Below are 20,800 nucleotides of genomic sequence, written 5' to 3' on the forward strand. Positions count from 1 at the left end.
TAATCTCTGTCAATTTTAAAAGTGAGCTATTAAAGATAATTAATCACGGTATTAATATCAATTGTACATAAATTTAATTAATATAATAACAAATTCAAGCATTTACATATTTACACAAATGGTGCAAGCTAAATTTGTTAAATTAGGATTAAATTAGCATAATGTGTAAACTTTGAGAGTTAAATTTGTTATAGTACTTAAAATTATATATAATAAACAAAAAAAAACATTAATGTTGTAATTAATTTTCTTTAGTTGCTCAATTAACAAGGATTAAATTTTTTTTTTCGGAGAAACGCCAGTTTACTCAAATCAATATTGAAAAAATGGAAAAAAATTTATGTAACATGGATCACTCCAGCCTCACTCAAGTTATTATTTACTTTTTTAATTTGAGATCCATGAAAAAATCAACTGTTTATTATTATTATTATTATTATTATTATTATTATTCAAGATTCAATTATCTAAAGTGGGATGTGCAGCTTATTAGTCAAGAAAATGACTAGCATTTTAGGTGGATTGCTAATTTGTGAAATTATGAGAGTTTATCTAATATTTAAAAGATAGGATTAGGTATAAGCTTTCAAATCTTTCTCATCAACCTCATTATTCTTTTCACACTTCAACTTTTTTATTCTTTTTCTTCTTTTGTGACAAAAGGGTTTTGTTTAGAGTTTATATTTTTTTTTATATATAGCAATAAATTAACAAGTGTTGAATGTATTTTTAAGACATTTTGTGTTCTTAAAAAAAATAATTTAAGTTCAAATTTTAAAGACGATATTATTGAAAAAGATATCTATAAATCTCAAAAAAATTAGTCATTATAAATCATAAAACAAATATAAACCATACGTTAATTATTCAAAAAGAATAATATTTATTGCTTGCTTTTGGATTTCTTTTGATACTTCTTGTTTTTTCTGTATGGATAAGGCAGAGACTCGTGATCATATTTTCTTTTAGTGCAAGTTTTCAAGGATTGTGTGGCAATCGATTTTGTAGCTTTGTTCCATTCATAGGGCTGTGGGAACCTAGAGGCAAGAATTAGTTTGGACGATATTAAAACTTAAAGGAAAGTCATTGCTTATTGTTATACTCAAGCTTGCTTGAAATGTATATTTGTATGTGATATGGAGACAAATGAACAATAGGTATTTTAGTGCATCTTTCTTGATTGAAGATGCTGTGTTGGTATAGATTAAAGAGGTTGAGCATACAAATTTAGGAGGAAGATCAATCCATAGAGTTGGCCCTGTTAATGCTTCACTTTGTGCTTCTTGGGTATCATTGGTTAATTTGTTATATAGCTTAAAGTATAGTTATTGTACAATGTTCTTTTGTAGCATTTTAACTCCTTTCTTAGATTAATGGATTTCATCATTCATCCAAAAAAAATTATTTAAAAAGAATGGTATTATTGTGATAAAGCATCTTATAGTCACGAACGATGTCAAGATTTTTATCTTAAAGGTTTAAAAAATTATAATTTTCTTTTAAAATAAAATTGTACTACTTTTCTTAAATATAAAGAAGCTAACACTTTTAAAAATTTGAAGGCAAATTGAAAGGAAAAAGGGATGGATCGATGCTTAAGCTACCTCTCCGTTGCCTTTGTACCTTTAAATAAAACCCCTACGTCTAATTAGAACCCTAGATTCTCAAATAAACCCCAAGGAGATAATAATTTATAAGACCCTCCAATCTCATTTTTCTTAGAAAGTTTTGTTAGAAAATGTCGTTAGAACCGTAAATCTCTTATACAAAATTTAATAAACCATAAACTAAGATTTGTCATGTCAGATTATAAAAAATAAATAAAAAACAAAACTAAATGTGGAAGCGTACCTTTATCCGTCGATATTTTGAAATCTTCAAGTCTTATGATTTTGATATTCCAAATTAACACACGAGAATTTTAAAGAAATGTGGCGCTCTCTCTCTCTGAAGATGGGATATCAGAAAACTAATAACATGTAATTTTCTTATTTTATATATATGTATATATATATGTGATGTCTATATTATCCAACAATCTCCCTCTTAGGCTATATATATATATACAAATTACCTTATAATTACATATTATAAAACCTTATGAGCTCAAAGTTTTACTATCATATCCAAAAGGTATTCCAAACAATCTTGTCCATAAATTATGTCAACATAGAACCAATGTGACTTTCGTTATATATATCATAACTAAATCCATCATTGATCACGAATATTAATAAAACCAAATGACATAGATTAAGTATGGATGTGTAGCATGGAAATTAAATACAATGTGACCTAAACATGTTTATTTCCAATTGGTCCTCCTTAAACCTTAGTGAGATCAAACTTTACCAAAATCAAAGTGTGAATAAATCATATAAACCTTATTTCTACAGAAAATAATCTTAATATTCGTAAAATGAAACTGTAACACCCTATACTCAACCCAATCATAGGGCTCAAGATACAAGGTGTCATACTCATTGCCTAAGCAATTACGGTCAAATTATATTCAATTAATACCAATTAACATAAAAATGCAAATAATATAAACACAAGATATGACATAATTATCCTCAGGTCTTAAATGAGCTTACGAAAGTTCTAATGCTAACCGAGGTCGAATTAGGACTAAATTGTAAAATTGACAAAACTTCAGCTTGACATTGCGACATGGGGAGTTCCGCATCTTCATCGCGATGTGACATACTGTTTTAACATTGTCATAACAACCAAGTTCGACATTGCACTGCGGCCTAGAGCCTTGATCTCGTCGCGACGACACTCAATTGACATTGCGATGTCACATTCTATTTCTGAAATTTCTAAAGATCCTTAACCTGCAGTTTCTTTCCATCCAATAAATATACACATTCATCTCAATGTCCAACTTACCTATGCCAACTACAACACACAAATCATGAATTACATTACCTTATTTAATAATATGCCAAAGCCTTAACACTTATAAGTTGGTTATCTAATATATTTCACCTATGTCCATTACAACCATACCAAATTCATCAAAATTATTTACATTTACAGCATTTAATACATTTCAAACTATTTTATTAACTCATTTACATATTGCATCCAAGTGACCAATTGGATATCTCAACTTTTACTCAAAATTTCACATTAGTATAGTATGGTGCCAAAAGTGACTCAACTAAGTACATGCTACACTTTAACAAAACAAAGACATACAAACTTCATTGAGTTGGGGATAGATTGTTGGATATTGGATCAACTGCTCGAACTATCGAGATCTACTTTACCTACGCACAGAGAAAAACAAATCGTACGCTGATCAAATACGCTCAGTGGTAAATCTATGATTCAAGACAATATAACAAGCTTATGCAAATGCACATATTTAATTTCTAACCCAAGCTCATACCTTTTTATGTCAAACTCTTTCAATTTCATAGAATCATGCTTATACTAAACTTACATCTACTAATGTCATAGGTACCATTACTACTTAGCTTGATTATGTTCATTACATGCTACAATCATCAAGTAAGTCCCAAAGCAATACTAATTGTGCTATTCAACATTAAAGGTACCATTTTATTTCCTTCTTTAACAACTCACCAATTATTAGAATAACAAAAATATTGCATATACATATTCAAAATCATACATGATTTTTGGCTATTTCTGACTTTGTTGGCCCTCTCAATCGCATTCAATTCATTTTGTACAATGCATTTCAATTTACAAACCACTTCACATATCATTTAAGCAATTTCATTTGTTTATAACCTTATTAGCCAACATGGACTTAGAACAGATAGGCAGATTCGTCACCCCAGTTTGCCCAGCAAAAATGTTTTACTCAACTATAAAATCTGTCACCCCGAATCGCCTAAAAACGATGACTCTAAGAATGATCTACCATCCCGGATTGCCTGGCAGCAATGGTCTTCAATCATTAATCTGACCCCATGGCATGCCAACTATATTTGACTCAGCTCGAACAACTAATCAGGTAACCAAATTTTTAATTCATTATAAACAATTCGAATCATAATTTATCATATCTAAATAATCATAAATTTCATCAATTAATCACATATTCAACATGTTATAACTTAATTTCATACAATTCATCAATTTCGAATTGAATCAAGAAATTTCTATTTTATTCAATTTAGTCCTTGTCTCGATAATCAATCTCAAATATAACAATTCAAATCAAATAACCATAAATGACTTACCTCAACTCCATATAATGCATAAATGACATGAAAAAATAGAAAAATAATGGTTCTTGAATCATATAAATACAAACCAAAAATTTGAGCTATTCGTTGTCGATTTTCAATTTTCCTTTTCCCTCTCAATGGTTTCGTGTCAACATTAGCTAAATAAAATCATAAAAAAATATAATATTATTAAATCCCATTTAAATCATAACTAATCACAAAATCAAGCAGATGTTACAATTTATTCAATTTAGTCCCTAAACCCATGACAAACATAACTTTCAATCCAAAGCTTCATATGAAATCCAATTTCACAATTACTCATTAGGAACCCCCTATTCCATATTCCTATTGGAATTTCATGTCAATTTTATATTTTATTTAGTTTAGTCCCTAATGTACAAAACTATTAATTAACCTTTACAATTTAGTCTTTTTCTTAAACTAAAATTAATTTCTATCAATTTAACATCTAAAATTTCAATCCTCAACAATGACATCTCATCAAAACTTCACTAATTAATCCTTATGTTGGCTTAATCAAGCTTCCAAGATAAAAAAAAAATCTATAAAAATTAAAGAAAAATAACTAGAAATTTACTTGCAATTGGAGTTAAAAGCTTGAAAATTCCTAAAATGGCGTCAACCCTTCTTCTTATATACTTAGATAGTTGGAGAAGATTATATCTCATCTCTCCTTCCACTTACTTTTCTTTTTATAGTTGGATTAATTTGATAATTAACTTAATTTAATCATGGTTTACCTTAATTAATCTTAATTTGTTTAATTAATCAATTAACAACACTGTCATCTACTACTTCATACTTAAGCTCGGTCTAATTATTGTTTCGAGGCTTCAATTAATTGCAATTTTAGTCTTCAATTCATTTTCTAATTAAAAATCTATAACGATTGGACTTTACAAGTTAGTCTATGGGTCTTAATTAACCACAATTTCAGCTGAATTGAGTATCAAATTTTCAATTCATCTATAATATAACTCTGTAAATATATTTATTTAATATTTATGTACTCGGTTTACAGAATTGGGGTCATGAAACCATAATTTTTGCTACCACTGAAATTCAGGTTGTTACAAAAATGACTGAAAATGTGTTTACAACAGGAAAGCATTTAAAATTACGAACTCCCACTAAAACCAAATAGCTTGAAATGACATTACAACCATATAAACAATGTGCTCTTAAAAACCTTGGGTGGTAGTCCCTTAGTAAGCAGATCGCAATCATGGAATTTGTTCTAATATGTTTTATAGACACCTAAACACTCTAAACTCTAACTTTAATAACCAAGAATTTAAAGTCTATGTATTTTGACTTTAATGTACTCTTGTTGTTATTGGAATAAATGATTGCAATTTGTTGTCACAATTTGCACCTTAGTGACAATTTTGCATCCATATTCCATTAAAATTGAAGTCTGTATACTCGACAATCTCTAACTTATTAAACCTTTGATATATGAGCATCTAATGTTTTGTTTTTCTGAAGATAATGTATGAATCATTAAGTTACTTTCCAATTATCCGTACTTGACATCATCATTTTCATCTAATGGCCACCATTCTTTCTCAAATTTCAATCTCATCCAGGGCTCAAATTTCACTGTCAATTTATGAGATGTTTCTCATAAATATTTTTATGAAAATGACCATTTTGCCATTGAATTTTCTCTACAATTTCATTTTTGATTCACTACACACTTTTCGTATAATTACACTTCTAATCCTTCCTCTTTCTCCCTTCAATTCAGTTATTTATACTTTCAATTTTCACACTTTTTCCCAACACTTTTCACTCACGATTTAGTCTATATCCCAGATTTATTTTTCTCAATACATGAGTCTTTTCAATTCCCTCTAGTGTACATCTACCTTCTTTACTAACATTATTAAATTTTATTTTATTTACTTCCAAAATTGATCATATATATTCTTGAAATAACACTAGTCTCGATTCAAGTGGTTTTAAGGACGTTACAGTATCCTTCAAATATAACATGATGATTTTGATAAAATATACCTTAACTTAGAATCTTTGTTAAATATCTCATCACATGATTAATTGCGTCCTATTGCTCTAAGTGTGGATTACTTGTAAATCTAGCTAGCACCTTTATATCATAAGCAGTGTCAGATTGGAAGCAATCAATTGCATACCTCAAGCTCCCAATAATATTCTCATACTCTTTTTGTTTACATACAACTTGATCATTCTACGTGAAAAATAAATGTAAATTTGGATCAATAAGAGAGCACAAGAATTTACAATAAAAAATTTATATTTTTTCAAAAAAAAGAACAAAATATTTAGTAAATGATTATTATATTAACACATAATTAGAAAGAATGCAATTACATGTTGATAATATTTTGGTAAATAATGAATAACATAGTAGTTAGCAATTCATAACAAAGTAATACATTATGATAGATAAGACCATAATTATAAGTTTCCATCATTAAAATGTTAAAATATATATAAACTATTAATAAGTTTTTAAAAAATTTACTAATTTCATCATTTTTATGTTTAAAATTATATCAATTTTTGCAAGTCAACTCACAAATATTAAATCATTATATTGCATGTTGTTAAAATAGAAAATATTTTATAATGAAATCATTAGTTCAATTCTTTGTAACCAAATTCTTTTCAAGTTAATATCAAATTTAATAATCAAGTTCAAACTTCTCAAATAATTAATTCTATAAAGTTTATTAATAACATATGATACTCTTTATACTTAAAAATATAATTATAAAATAGTAATATAAGATAAATGATATAATAATAAATTATTTATGAATAGTAGTAAATTAGTAACAACAACAAACAAAATTTTGGTAAAGCTGCTATAACAGTACTTGATTGATAACATAGGAATGAATTATTGATTAAGTACCATAATTTTTATAATACCAAAATAGATTTATACTTTACAATATAATATTTACTAGGTTAATTGATTAAGTTACATTTTTTAAATAAAAAATTTATTCATATGTTAAGTCATAGATAAAAGCAACAATGAATAATTTATAAAATAAAAAAATCTTAACCTAATGGTAAAAGTATTAAATTGTGAGGTATGAGAGCTTAAATTTAATCCCAAACAACCCTATATCTCACCCCATTTATAATATAAAATTAAATAATTAATATCTAAATTTATAATTACTATTGAAAATTTCTATATAATTTGTTAAGTCAAAAATATTATATTTTTATAAATATCATCTTTATAATACCTAACTAGAAATATATATTTATATTAAAAATTATATTTTGAAAATTCAATTTACAATTAAATAATCAATTATATGCTTTTAAAAATATTACAAATTTTTTTTATGAAATATTATAATATTCATGACTTCAACAATTGTAGATTCACAAACAATCTCAAACTTCAATTTTTTTTTCATTTTAACGAAAATATCTTTTTTTATATAAATAATTTTTGTCACATAATTTTTTAACAAAATCGGCCTCATATTACCATCAAAACTAAGACTGCAAAAACAGAACAAAAACCAAAGAGTTTTAAGGTAAGAAAGGCAGTCGCAATTTGCTGTCATATGACAACAATATCCTATATCAATGGTTACACTTAAAAACAATTAACACAACATGCTTAACACACAACTCTCATACTCGTTTTTCCCATTTTAACACAATAATTTCTGCCATGTTCTCCATTAATCAAATAAAACACGATACAAATACACAAACTGCAGAACTTATACGGAATGGACCACTGATCATTGACACAAATGGAACATAGTAAATCAAAAGAACCAAAACTCCCCCAATAATGCAAAAGGGACATGTTCAACTATCTTTTGATTGGTTAGACTTTCACTTTCTAACATGACATTTAACTAAGGAACACCCACACAAACAAACAAACAAACAAACAAACAAACAAAGTCCAGCAACCTCAATAATGTGGAAAAGCTAAATTGACAAATAGCCTCATTGATGAGAAAGAGGTCCATACTTTTTCCCAAATGAAAGGCAAAACCAGGTTACTTGACCCAAAACTTCAAGTGCCAATCATTTTAATTTACATGATAAAAGTGTATTCAAGTTGATATTCGATGCTTTCAACCATTCCCTCCTGCATTGATGTGGCCATACTAGAAAAGAAATACAACGGTGTCCATGTAGGGTGTGACATGACGAATTCTAGAATGTATATGTGCTAGAATACTAACTAGATTGTAAAGCAATCTAAAATGGGTAAGGGATTAACCTTCCAATCGAGTCTCGAAATTTATACTTGCATCCCTCGTGTACAACACATTTTGATCTGATATTGCCCTATAATGACAGGGCAGCTCTCCTATACATGCTTCTTGTTATTTGCATATATTAAAAATTGTGTCCTCTAGCCACTTCACCAGATCCTCTCAGGCTTTCTTCAAGTTCTACCCTAATCATCTCTGGATTTGTATCTTTGGAAGAAAAACCTTCATTGTAGTCATACTTGTGCAGGGAAACTACCTTAAGGTTTTAGGTATGATGCCTAGCACGCTAGAAAAAGGAAAAACACCAATAATCGTGACAATCCCCAGATAGAAAGATCACGTGCTACTCACTTGACCATATGATGATGGTTTCAAGCATTCTTCTGGGTTGGCATAGAAGTAATCCTCTTCTTTAGGCCTGTCGGGAAGCACCGATCTTTGTGTTGGTTGCCCCTTCCGATATTTGTGAGATTCTTTCACGGCATTTGAGAACTCATTCCAACTTAGGGATCCACTATTGTACTGGTCTATCAGATCAACCAAAAGCCTTCGGTCCAATAATATTGTCTGCTTGTACCCCAGAAATCTGAATGACCATTCAAAACTACAGCGGTTACATTTATGAAGAATAGTTATAACCATACAAAAAAGAAAAAAAAAAGAAAAAAGAAAAGCACTTGGAAAGAAACATTATGAGAAGCACTTTCGGAAACGGGTAGTTGTAAAATTCCTAGGTTCATGGTGCAACCATTGAAATACAAATAATATCTGATCTCTAAATCTATAGAAAAATGGGTGGAGAAAGAAGGAAGTCTTCTGAACATATTAAGAGACAATCTACCAGTATAACAGTACCTGCGATGGCCTTCAACAACCTTAGCCATGTTTCCGTCATATGTAGGAATAAAAATATCACTCTCCAACGAAACAAGATAATCTAGTGCTGCCATCTGGGATGAATGATTTTGAAAAAACCCGAGGTCTGATGGCTCCAATAAAGTCTCCTTTCTAACCTTTTTTAATAAACAAAAGGCCAATCATTGATACGGGATAAACAATTGTAAACATTACTATTACATCTAGTTTGCAGAACTTCTACCTACTTACCAATTTTGGATAAGCTGAGGCAAGACTTGCCATTCTCCGATTTCCACTATATATTTCACCGGCTGCAATATAGATTTGATAACTATTATCGATGTCCAGCGCCCTCAATATAAGCGCAGTTTCCTCAGGCGTCAAAGGGCACAAACCATCTTTCCTTTTCAAGTCTGAATTTATTATTTTTTCTTTCCACCAGGGATAAGCATATCTGCCAAATTGATTGTGTGATGAGACAGAGATTAAAATTTCAAAATTCAGCTCATGGATCATTTATTTGTTAAAGAATTAAATAAAGCTCACCTCATTCTTGTCAACTCCTCCACCTCCTCATTGTTGCAACCTTGGGTACAGCCCGAAAATGCTAACATGTCCATTTCATATCTAAGATGAAGGACGATAAAAGGGCCATTTTGCCTCAGAAGCTTAATAACTCGTTTACCTAAGTCCTCTATCTGAGAAGTGAATCTCAAAGCACTAAAATTTACACGACATCGCAACTTCTGAATATCTAAAGGCTGCCCATTGTTGGCAAGTCGAGTATCAGTTCTATTCAAATGTACAACTTTATATTTCCATATCAGAGGAAGAATCTGCATGAAATAGAGAACAAAACATGCTAATTTAAAAGGAGTCCCTCGAAGAAAGGAGAACTGAGAAAGCAAAGAAACTAAGTTAAATTCTTAGTAGTCTATAAAAGCTCTAGGTGCATAAAGGACCTGGTAATGACAAAGAATTAACCTGGTTACGGTAGTACGATATATCGGACCAGCTAATTGGAGGCATGGAATACACCGTTCCCGTTTCAACTCTCCTCTTAAGCCTAGGAGGCAACTCCTTCAATATACGAACCTCATCTCTCAGTGATGTAATGAAATGATCCACATCAAATATATCTTGAAATTCACTGAAATATTGATTAAAACTATATTTAGAGATATGTAGGAAAAATAATCCCAGTTCAAAAAAAAACCAGAACTTATTTTAGACTACCCTTTCCATATCTATAGATGTGAGCAAAGCTTAGTTAATGCACCTGGGATCTGCCCAGAAGGACGTTTTATCCAGTTCTGGAACTATAAGTGTGACATTCAAATATCTTGCAATGGTAACCATATCACAAATCTGTCAAGCAAACCCAAAAATGAATTAACATAGCATCATTTTCCATATGGATTATACAACAAATAACTCATGAACTTCCATAATCTAGTAAGAGCTTAAAAAAAATTGCTAAAGCACTCACTGCTGCTCGCATTTGATTGAGACCTCCATTACATGAAACCATCAAGTAACCATTGTTCTTATATACCCCTATCGTCAACAAAGAAAAGATCATGTCAATTTCGTATCCAAATTCTATAACGAAAAGATAATTGGGGAGCATCAATTTCATATATAGAGAGAGAGAGAAAAAGAAATGCACTTCAATCTGACATTTATAATTGCTCTTTTTCTCCTCAAATAAGAATTTAGACAAAAATTAACAGGTTTTGCCAAGTTTCCCAAGAAAATAGAATATTACGAGAGGTAAAGCTTTACTTTTGGGAGGAAGAACACGAGCGGGAACGGAGAGGACTTTGTCTTCAATGACGGAGAAGGAAGAATCCTGGTGAGTGAAACAGGAAGGCCAGCCTTTAAGGACGCGTGGTCCCCACGTCTGACCTACCGCCGTTAATTGTACAACGCAAGTCCAAAGCAACACCGATGTGGTGGCGCGTATCATCCACAGCTTCATTCTGGAGTACTTCAACTTTTCAACTCTTTCCCCTCCTCCACCTTTCATTACCCCCATTCTTATCCCTCCTTTTCTCCCTTTCCCTTCAACACTGCATATTTCCAGCTTCAATCTCCACCCTCCCACATCCCCCACCCCCCACAGAAATACGGCACCGTTTTCTTCCTTTCAAGTACGATCAATGTAGCTCGATTTTCAGAAAAATTTACAACCAATTAACCACCTCCAAAAAAATATTTAAAAAAAAAACAAAATTCTCTTTCTTTTCTTCTTATTTTCCGAAAATAAAACACAGCAGAATCTTCGAGATCCGATTAACTTCCGGAGATACAAAAAAAGAATCCAAAAAAAATACAATCGAAAAGATCCGATTTCCTCCTCTATCAACTCAACGAATTAACAAATTCCAATCTAAAAATAAACAAATTTTTCAAATAGATTTTTTTTTAAATTAAAAAGGAAAAAAAATCCTTTAGCCGATTCAATGACTTTTCCAGCGAGGAATTGTCGTGGAGTGGCCGTTCAAACCCGTGCCTGCCTTCAAACGTAAGCCAATCAAAGAGAATATGAGAGAGAATAATTTAAAAAAAAAAAAGAAAAAAAAAAGAAAGGAAATATACATTCACAAACAGATTTAGAACCGAGAATATAACGCCAAGTAGTTGGCTAAACGGTTCGGGGTATTAATTCTTTTAATTTTAGAAAAATAATTTAAAAAATATTCATTTTTATATTACAAACTCTTTTTTTTTTACTTTATATTACAACAACTTATAATATGTATATTATAATAAAATTGGAGATCTAATTCTTATATTTTAAAAATTAAAAATTCAATCCTCTTATTTTTTTTAATTTTAAAATCTTAAACTAATAATTATTATTGTTATTAATAGATCATTTTAAAATTTGTTAAATTAACATATTTATTTTTTATTAATCAAATCTGAGGAGAATAACTAATTACCATGTCTAGTTAACCAATTTTAATAAAAAAAATACTAATGATTTCACTGAAAGCTTTTAAATATAACTCTTTTTAAAGGTATTTAAAAAAACTGTGAAAAGCGTTACTCCACCAACAATTTTGCTTTTTGTTGAAGATTAAAAAAAAGTACTGGGCATGATTGTTACAAGTTTATTATGTTGTATATTATAAATTTATCAAATTTAATAAAAATTTATGTTATAAAATTATTGTAAATAATATAAGTATTTATTAAGTTTTTTACTGAGCTGGTATCACCTATTAACTGAGTCCTAATTCAGTTAGAGAATTATTAACAAATTATTGTATTTACAAAATAAGTTATATGATTGTGTGAGTGTTTTCGTCTTTTTATGTTTTTATAACTCAATAAAAATTTATCTATAATGAGATTTGAAGGTTAAATTATATATATGCCGAGGTTTTTTAGAAAGAGAGAACTAAAACGTGTCGTTTTTACTGAAAATTGATAACTTAGTTTTTTTGGTCGAATGATTAAATGTTAGTGCTTTTGTCCTTAAATTTCGGGTTCGATTTCTCTCCTACTTATATTTATATTTTTTATTTCAAATTTTTTCAAGCTTTTTTTTTATTTTTAATTAATATGTTTAATACATTGTCTCTTTTGGTTAGATAGTTAGATAATTGTGATTTCAATTAAGCCCTAGGTTCAATTCTTCTTATAAGTATTTTAATATGTATTTTTTATTTCAAGCTTTTTTTATTTTTAATTAATGTTTATAATTAATAAATAAATTATTTTCAAGTTTTTTTTTTTAATTAATAATTATTTTATTTATAAGATCAAATAATTATTGCAAATATTATTATTTTTAGTAAATATAATTTTTATATGTGTAATATTTATTTTTCAATCCATATCATGAGTGGAGTAAATTTTAATATTATATATTTTTCATGTGTATTCGAAATAATTATTTGAAATATTTCACATATAAAAATATTTGAAATATCATACCTACAATTTAGATGAAAAGATAATAATTTTTGAAATATTTTACATATTTGAAATAATAATGATATTTGAAATAATTATTTATTTTATAATTTTAGAAATAACCATATCCACAATATAGGTAGAGAAAATAAATATTTGACACAAATATTATATATAAAGAAAAATATATCAAAAGAATTAGTTGATGTTTTTAAAATATAAGGGATAAATCTCAAAATTATACATGAACTTTAATTTAATGTGCAATTGTATATATAAACTTTAATTTGGTGCAATTATACACGTGAAAGTCTAATTGTGGTTTAAATATATACTTGAAATTTAATTTTGATTTAATCACACACATTTAGAGAAATAAATACATCAATTTATTTTTATATTGGATAAATATAATTATTTATGTATGCAATATATAAACATATAATGATGTTATATCAATAATGGTGTTAATAATATACAAAAATTCATGTATAAAATTGCACAAAATCAAAATTCATATATACAATTGCACATTAAACCATAGTTCATGTATAGTTTTGAGATTTATCCTAAAAAAAATAATTACATATTTATTATTTAATTTTATAAATAAAAGAGTTATTAATTAAAAATAAAAAACTATATTTATTAATTATAAACATTAATTAAAAAAAGCTTTAAATAACATGAAATAAAAATACATATTAAAATGATTATAAAAAGAAACAAACCTAAGACTCAATGATGAGTAAAAAAAGGAATTGAACTCAAGACTTAAGGACAAAAGTAATAATTTAATATTTAATTATCTAACCAAAACAATTAAATTGTCAATTTTTAGTGAAAATACGTCTTGTAGAATACATTTTCAGTTTTCTCTCCCAAAAAACGGTCTATTCTCATAAATATAAAAAATGACCTAAAATCATAAATATTAAAAAAAAGACATATATGTATATATATAATTTTACTAAGATTTGAACCAAGGACACCATGTATATAAAACTTTTTTATTTACTATTTAAACTAAAACAATTTTTTATTTATTTTTGAAACTTTAATAACTTGTATATGTGTTCTAATTTTTTTATATAATTTATGTTTTATACTATTCACTAAACTCCTAATTAAGTTAGTGTTACAAGTCAAACAAGCACCAACTCAGTTAAGAAATTACGAAAATGCTTTTTGATAATTAAAATATGTAATATTACTTGAGGTTAGTTTAGTTTTTTTTATTTAAAAAAACAAATAAAAAATTACATATTATGGGATTTAAATCCGTGTCAACTCGCTAATAAAACTTTTAATTTATCATTCAACTAAAGTTTTATTTTTATATTTTTATACATTTTAATTTTATTATGAAAATTTTTTCATCTCCATCAATTGTATATATAATATCATATTTACATTTTAATTGTATTATGCATACTTCATGTACATCAATTGCATATATATATAAATATATATATACTATTATTTAAGCTTCTGTTTGAGTTAGTGTCACCAGTCAACTAGGCACCAACTTGATTAAGAGAATTACGAAAATGTCTTTCCGTAATTAAAATAAGTTATATTGTGAGATTTGAACTCATGCCAATTAAATTGCTAAAATCATAAATTTATCACCCAACAAAGCTTCAATTTGATGTATTACACATGTAACATCCCTAACCCGACATCGTTACCAGATTAGGGTTACAAAGAGTTACTAAGCAAAACAAGTCATGTCACGACATTTCGGCACAAATATTCAAATAATGTATAAACATACAATAAATAATTCAATTCATGGTAAAAATACTTTTATGGACCTTAAATCGAGCTTACGAGACCCTAAAAAGTAGTTTAGGAACAATCCAGGATTAAATCGAAACAAAACAGAAAATTTCAAACAAATTTGAAAATTTGAAAAGCAGGGATCACACTGCCGTGTGGGTCAAGCCGTGTGACATAGCTCAGACTGTGTAAGCATTCGAAGTAGGGAAACATGGCCATGTCCCAGCCTGTGTGTCTAACTGTATAACTCACTGACTTGGCTCACACGATCGTGTCGTTAGCCGTGTGCTAGCCGTGTAACCCATTGACTCAAGACACACGGCTGTGTCTCAAACTGTGTCTTAGACCATGTAAAACATACACCTAAAATAATAAAAGCATACACGGTTGTGTGGGGTGACTATGTGTGGTACACAGTTGTATGACAACCTGTGTACTAACCATTTAACCCCTAATACAAGCCAATTCAATACCAAATCTTGCCCAACAAGGTACACCAATAACACATACATTCCTATGATCAAAACACTCCTAATACACTCTTAAAACATGTCAAAACAATTAACCTAAAGCTTCTAACCAATGTACCATTTATAGGCACCTCAATTCATAACTAAATATTCAAATAGCCTAACAAGACTTTGTCTAATATCAATCTCCAATTTAAACTCCCAAAACTAACCATTTTATTATTGCATTTTGAACATGCTACAAAGTTTACCAAATAAACATCAAGACTACCATTTATACATAAAATTTCATATTCCAACATTACAAAACATACTAAAAAAAGCTAACCAATCTTCTTAATCATCCATTATCATTAACATTAACAATTTATAAACAAAACCTATATATACATGCCACAACCCAAAAAGAGATGCAAAAGCTACCAAAATGACTAGATAGTGTGAGCTTTTCGATCTATCCGTCCAATCAGTTCGCTATTGATAACTACAAAATAATATGAAAGAAACAAATAAGCTTAAATAGCTTAGTAAGATCATAGTATAACATCTACTTGACTTAACTTAATTAAACTAAAAAATTAAAGTTATAACATGCTCATTCTAATCTTCAAATACATGGTACGTTTGTTTTCCCAATCAACCAAATCGAAATAGGCATCTTCTCTGGAAATTTATCATAATAGGATTATACTTGTTATAGGCCAATTTTGGGTCGTTTTTAAAATGACTCGGGCCCTAATATATTGCATAAACCCAAATACCTTACAACATAAACCCACTAATCCCCTAATACCTAAAACCCGAATGGCCCACAATAACCCATTAGCTAAACCATCAAACCCATACCCGGAGCCCAATAATTAAACCCAAATTTTTACCTAGCCCAAATACTATTAGCCCAAATCCTAAACTAACCTAAAACCAAACCCACACTTCTAACCCTTGTCCCATCCGGCCACTTGCATCTGCCCTTGTCCCATCCACCACCGACCTCTGCCACCACCACATTCACCACCTGCTCCACCTGTAAAACAAGAGGGACACGCAACAGCAACAAAGATAGAATAAACAGATTTGTACAAAGGCTATATAAGCCGATTTGAAGCTTTGTAAAGGGGGTTTTTTTTCGACAGTTCAAACACAAAAAAATAAGAAGACATTCGATTCCAGATTGAAAACAGCAATTCAATCAACATTTAAATACGAGAATAAGCATCCAAGCAAACAAAAAAATACCAAAGACCGAAGAATCAGAAGCTAAAAAAGCCTAAAGGTGATTTCTTTTTTTTTCTATTTTTATTTCGTTTTAAAGCCTATTTTATCACCCTTCATATATTAAAATATAATAAAATAATAAAATAAATAATTTAAAAAAAGGGGGAAAATCTTACCTTTTCGGCCACCGTGTACGGCGCCGGCGACGTTCTGGCGATCTGTTCGGTGACCGGTCGCTGGCCAGAATCCTTCCCCTCTCCCTCCTCTCTCTTCCTCTCCCTTCTTTTTTTTTCTTTTCTCCCTTCACAAATGAATTTTTTTTTTCTGAAAATAGGCCTATTTATAGCCCTCCGAAACGACGTCGTTTTGGGGATGTACTTAAGCCCCAAAACGACGTCGTTTTGAGCCTACCCGACCCGACCCGATCCAAACCCGCCTAGGATCCTCATGTTTTTAATTAAAGGGGAAATTGCGTGGGCGGTCCTTCCGCATTTTTGGTGTTTTAAATCAAGTTTATATTTATTTATAAATTGGCCCTGAAATTCGTTATGGTTCTCAAATTGATCCCCCATGATGCGCACCGTTTTAAATGCGTTGGAAAATTGCTCTTTTGGCCCCCACTGCTTTCATGCGTGTTCTAATAAGCCCTTTCCTCTTTTTTTTATTTGCAAGTCCGCCCCAGAATTCTGTTGTTAATTTTTTTAATCCTTTTTTTGTTTATTCTCACTTCTTTTATATTAGATTAAGTTTTTATTATATATTGCTATTTTTTCATATTATTACTATTATCATTATTATTATTTTATATTATTATTATGTTATATTTAGTATTATTTTTTTATATTACATTTTTTACTATCATATTCTATTATCTTTGTTACTTTCTCTACTAATATTTATTACTCTATTTTTAACATTATTATTATATTATATTTGTTTTTTTATCTTATTATTATTGCTGTTATTATTATTATTATTATTAGTAGTAATAGTATTATTATTATTATATACAATATTAGTGTATGTTATATTATATATATACTTATACATGGTATTATTTTTAATCACTTTATTTTATTTATTATATTATATTTGTTTTTTTTGTTATTATTACTATATTTATTATTAGTATTAATGATAGTGTATATTTTATATGTATATGTATATATTATGTTTTTTAATACTATATTTTTTTTAATACCCTATGTATTGTGTATATTCTTAATACTATATCGTGTAAGTATTTTCTTAATAACTATATTATATGTATATATATACTATGTACGTATTTTTAATATTGTTATGTATTTTTTAATACATATATATAGGTACATATTTATGTGACCTTATTAATAGATGTTTTCAACATTATTATTATGTATGTATATATTATGTAACTATTTTAACATTATATTATATATGCATTTTTATATATTATGTATATATATACCTTTTTAGTGTTGTATTTTTATCGTGTATATATTTCTAAAACTATGCTATTTTTACATATTATCTTATGTATATATTATATATATATATTATGTACTTATTTTTAGTGTTTTCATGTATATATTGTGTTTATATTTTAATACTATGTCATATATGTATTTTTACATTATGTATATATTTTTTAGATATTATATATTAAGTATTTCTAATATCTTTATTATTTATACCCATGTACATACATATCTATGTAGTGTATTAGTAAGTTCAGTTTATATTGTTGTCATTTCTAATGTATATGTATATATCATCTATGTGTTATATATATTATGTATATATTTTCAATATTCTTAGCTATATTTTATATACTATTCCCATGTATATAGTATTATTACATTTATTTTACTCCTATTATATTTATTATCAGTACATATATTTTATTATACGTGTATATATATTTTTATATATTGTATTATTTTCATATGTTATTACACTCATTAATATACTTATTATTATCCATATTGCCACTTATGATCTTAATATTATTATGTTATTTGGTGTACATATATCTTTTATTATTACTATTTTTACTATTATTATTAGTATATGTCTGTTATATATGTATATTGTATATGTTCATTTTAAATATGTTATATATATATTACGTACCCATATTAGTATTATTATGTAAACCTTTTTCATCCTATTTTACGTACATATTCTTAATGTCATTATTACGTATATACATTCATTGTTTCCATTTCATATTTAATTCTAGAATTACATTATATCTTTATTGTCTATAATATTATTGTCACACTTATATTTGCTTCAATATACTTCTAGATCTGTCTTCTATTTATTTTTATTTTGCTTTGCATTATTTCGAAAATCTTATTCTTTTTTTTAAAATAAGGCAACGTATCGGTTTAATACTAAGTCGCTGATTTCATCGCTATGTTGGGTGAACATCAATCGACTCATGTTAAAACGGGATGCCCTTCTAAAAAAAAACTGAAAAACCAAAATTTCTTATATTTCAATCGGATTACGACTAAATCTTACATTGAACTCGTATTTTTGAAGATCAAGACAACACGTGTTTATAAGATACCAATTTTGGGCATCGCGATGGTGCTAATACCTTCCTCGTGCATAACCGACTCCCGAACCCTATTTTTCTCTGGCTTATGACGTAGACCTAAACTCGGCCTCCTTTTATTTTAAAAAATAAATTTATTAGGTGTCCGATCACACCTATAAAAAGGATCGGTGGCGACTTCCCCTTTTTTATTTCAAAATCAAACTTCAGTTTTCAAGTTTCCACTAAATCGCCACAATTAGCAACCCGAGCGAAATTTTTACGTTGCTACAATACCTATTCCATGTAACAATCCATAAATATACCTTCCATACAAGTATGTAACTAGTTCGTAGGACTCCATAATATTTAGTCTAAATCATTATACTCGATTCACATACTCAATAATTACTCCATTTTCAGGGGCATCATAGATGCAAAACAGGGGCACAGATGTGCAAACAGGGATACCGAAGTATATACATAAATACTTGCAATTCACATGGTTATATAAATAACCAAAATAACTATATATAAAAAAATTAGTTAACTAGAAATCAGTAATCTAAAACACAAATAAATTACAATTCTAAAACAAAACATTATGATCTTACCTACGATCCACTCCCGATTCAAACGCAGGGACTATTTCATAATTAAATACATTCTATTAAATTCACATACATTTCATACTCAATCTAATGCATAAGACCCTTAATTTTTCATTAATTATAAGTTTTCACTAAAATTTTACATTTATCACAATTTAGCCCTACCCTCAAAATACCAAAATTATCAAAACTTTATAACATAACATGCTAGTCGAATTTTTACCCTACCATATTCAACCAACATTTATTCTAAATTCACTAAAATTCCCTATCACTTCTAACATTTCATCAATTTAATCCTTTGCTCAAAAACTTACAAAAATCATTTTATAATTTACTCATAACCACCAACTAATAACTCTAATTCATCATCTAATCTCATAATACTAAGAATTCATCCATGGTACATTTCAAAAGTCTTAACAGTTTCAAAAAAGAAGCTATGGGTTAGTTTGACCTAGTTGCAACATTCCCAAAAACATAAAAATTACAAGAGGTGAGCTTAAATTGAACTCACATGCAAAAGGGAACTTTAACCGAACCTTGCTAGCACAAAAATGACGTGTTTTTATATATTAATTATGTGTTTATTTTGAGCTTGAGCCTACTAATTTGAGCTATTTATGTCTTTTTATCTTTTAGGGACTAAATTGGAGGCAAAAAGTAAATTCAAGGGAAAAAGCGTCAATTTGGAGATTAAATGGGCCAATATGCAACGTGGGACAAATATGGTGCCAAAAGTACGAACATGGAAGGCACAAGGACTTAAAAGCAAATAGAAGAGATTTTATTTTGGAAGACTCTATTTTATTTTATTCTATTAGGATAATTAATATTAAGATAATTATTAGGATTATTCAAATTTAGGATTTTATTTTAATTATCTTTGTTTATCTTTAATTAAATGTATTTAGCTTTTTAGAAT

General features: G+C 28.4%; 1 protein-coding gene across 1 annotated transcript; it reads right to left on the minus strand.

Moving 5' to 3' along the window:
* Positions 1 to 8,213: 8,213 nt before the first annotated feature.
* Positions 8,214 to 11,983, minus strand: LOC107926649 (rhamnogalacturonan I rhamnosyltransferase 1). The gene is made up of 8 exons (XM_016857545.2): positions 11,129 to 11,983; positions 10,833 to 10,900; positions 10,623 to 10,711; positions 10,328 to 10,493; positions 9,890 to 10,179; positions 9,593 to 9,797; positions 9,341 to 9,498; positions 8,214 to 9,071 (listed from the first exon to the last, which is right to left on the minus strand). Exons 1-8 carry the CDS (start codon positions 11,379 to 11,381, stop codon positions 8,822 to 8,824), a joined length of 1,479 nt encoding a protein of 492 aa, XP_016713034.2. The 5' UTR covers positions 11,382 to 11,983; the 3' UTR covers positions 8,214 to 8,821.
* Between the last annotated feature and the right edge of the window lie 8,817 nt (positions 11,984 to 20,800).

Source organism: Gossypium hirsutum, chromosome A07 (genome assembly GCF_007990345.1).
Source record: "Gossypium hirsutum isolate 1008001.06 chromosome A07, Gossypium_hirsutum_v2.1, whole genome shotgun sequence".
Classification (NCBI taxonomy): Eukaryota; Viridiplantae; Streptophyta; class Magnoliopsida; order Malvales; family Malvaceae; genus Gossypium; species Gossypium hirsutum.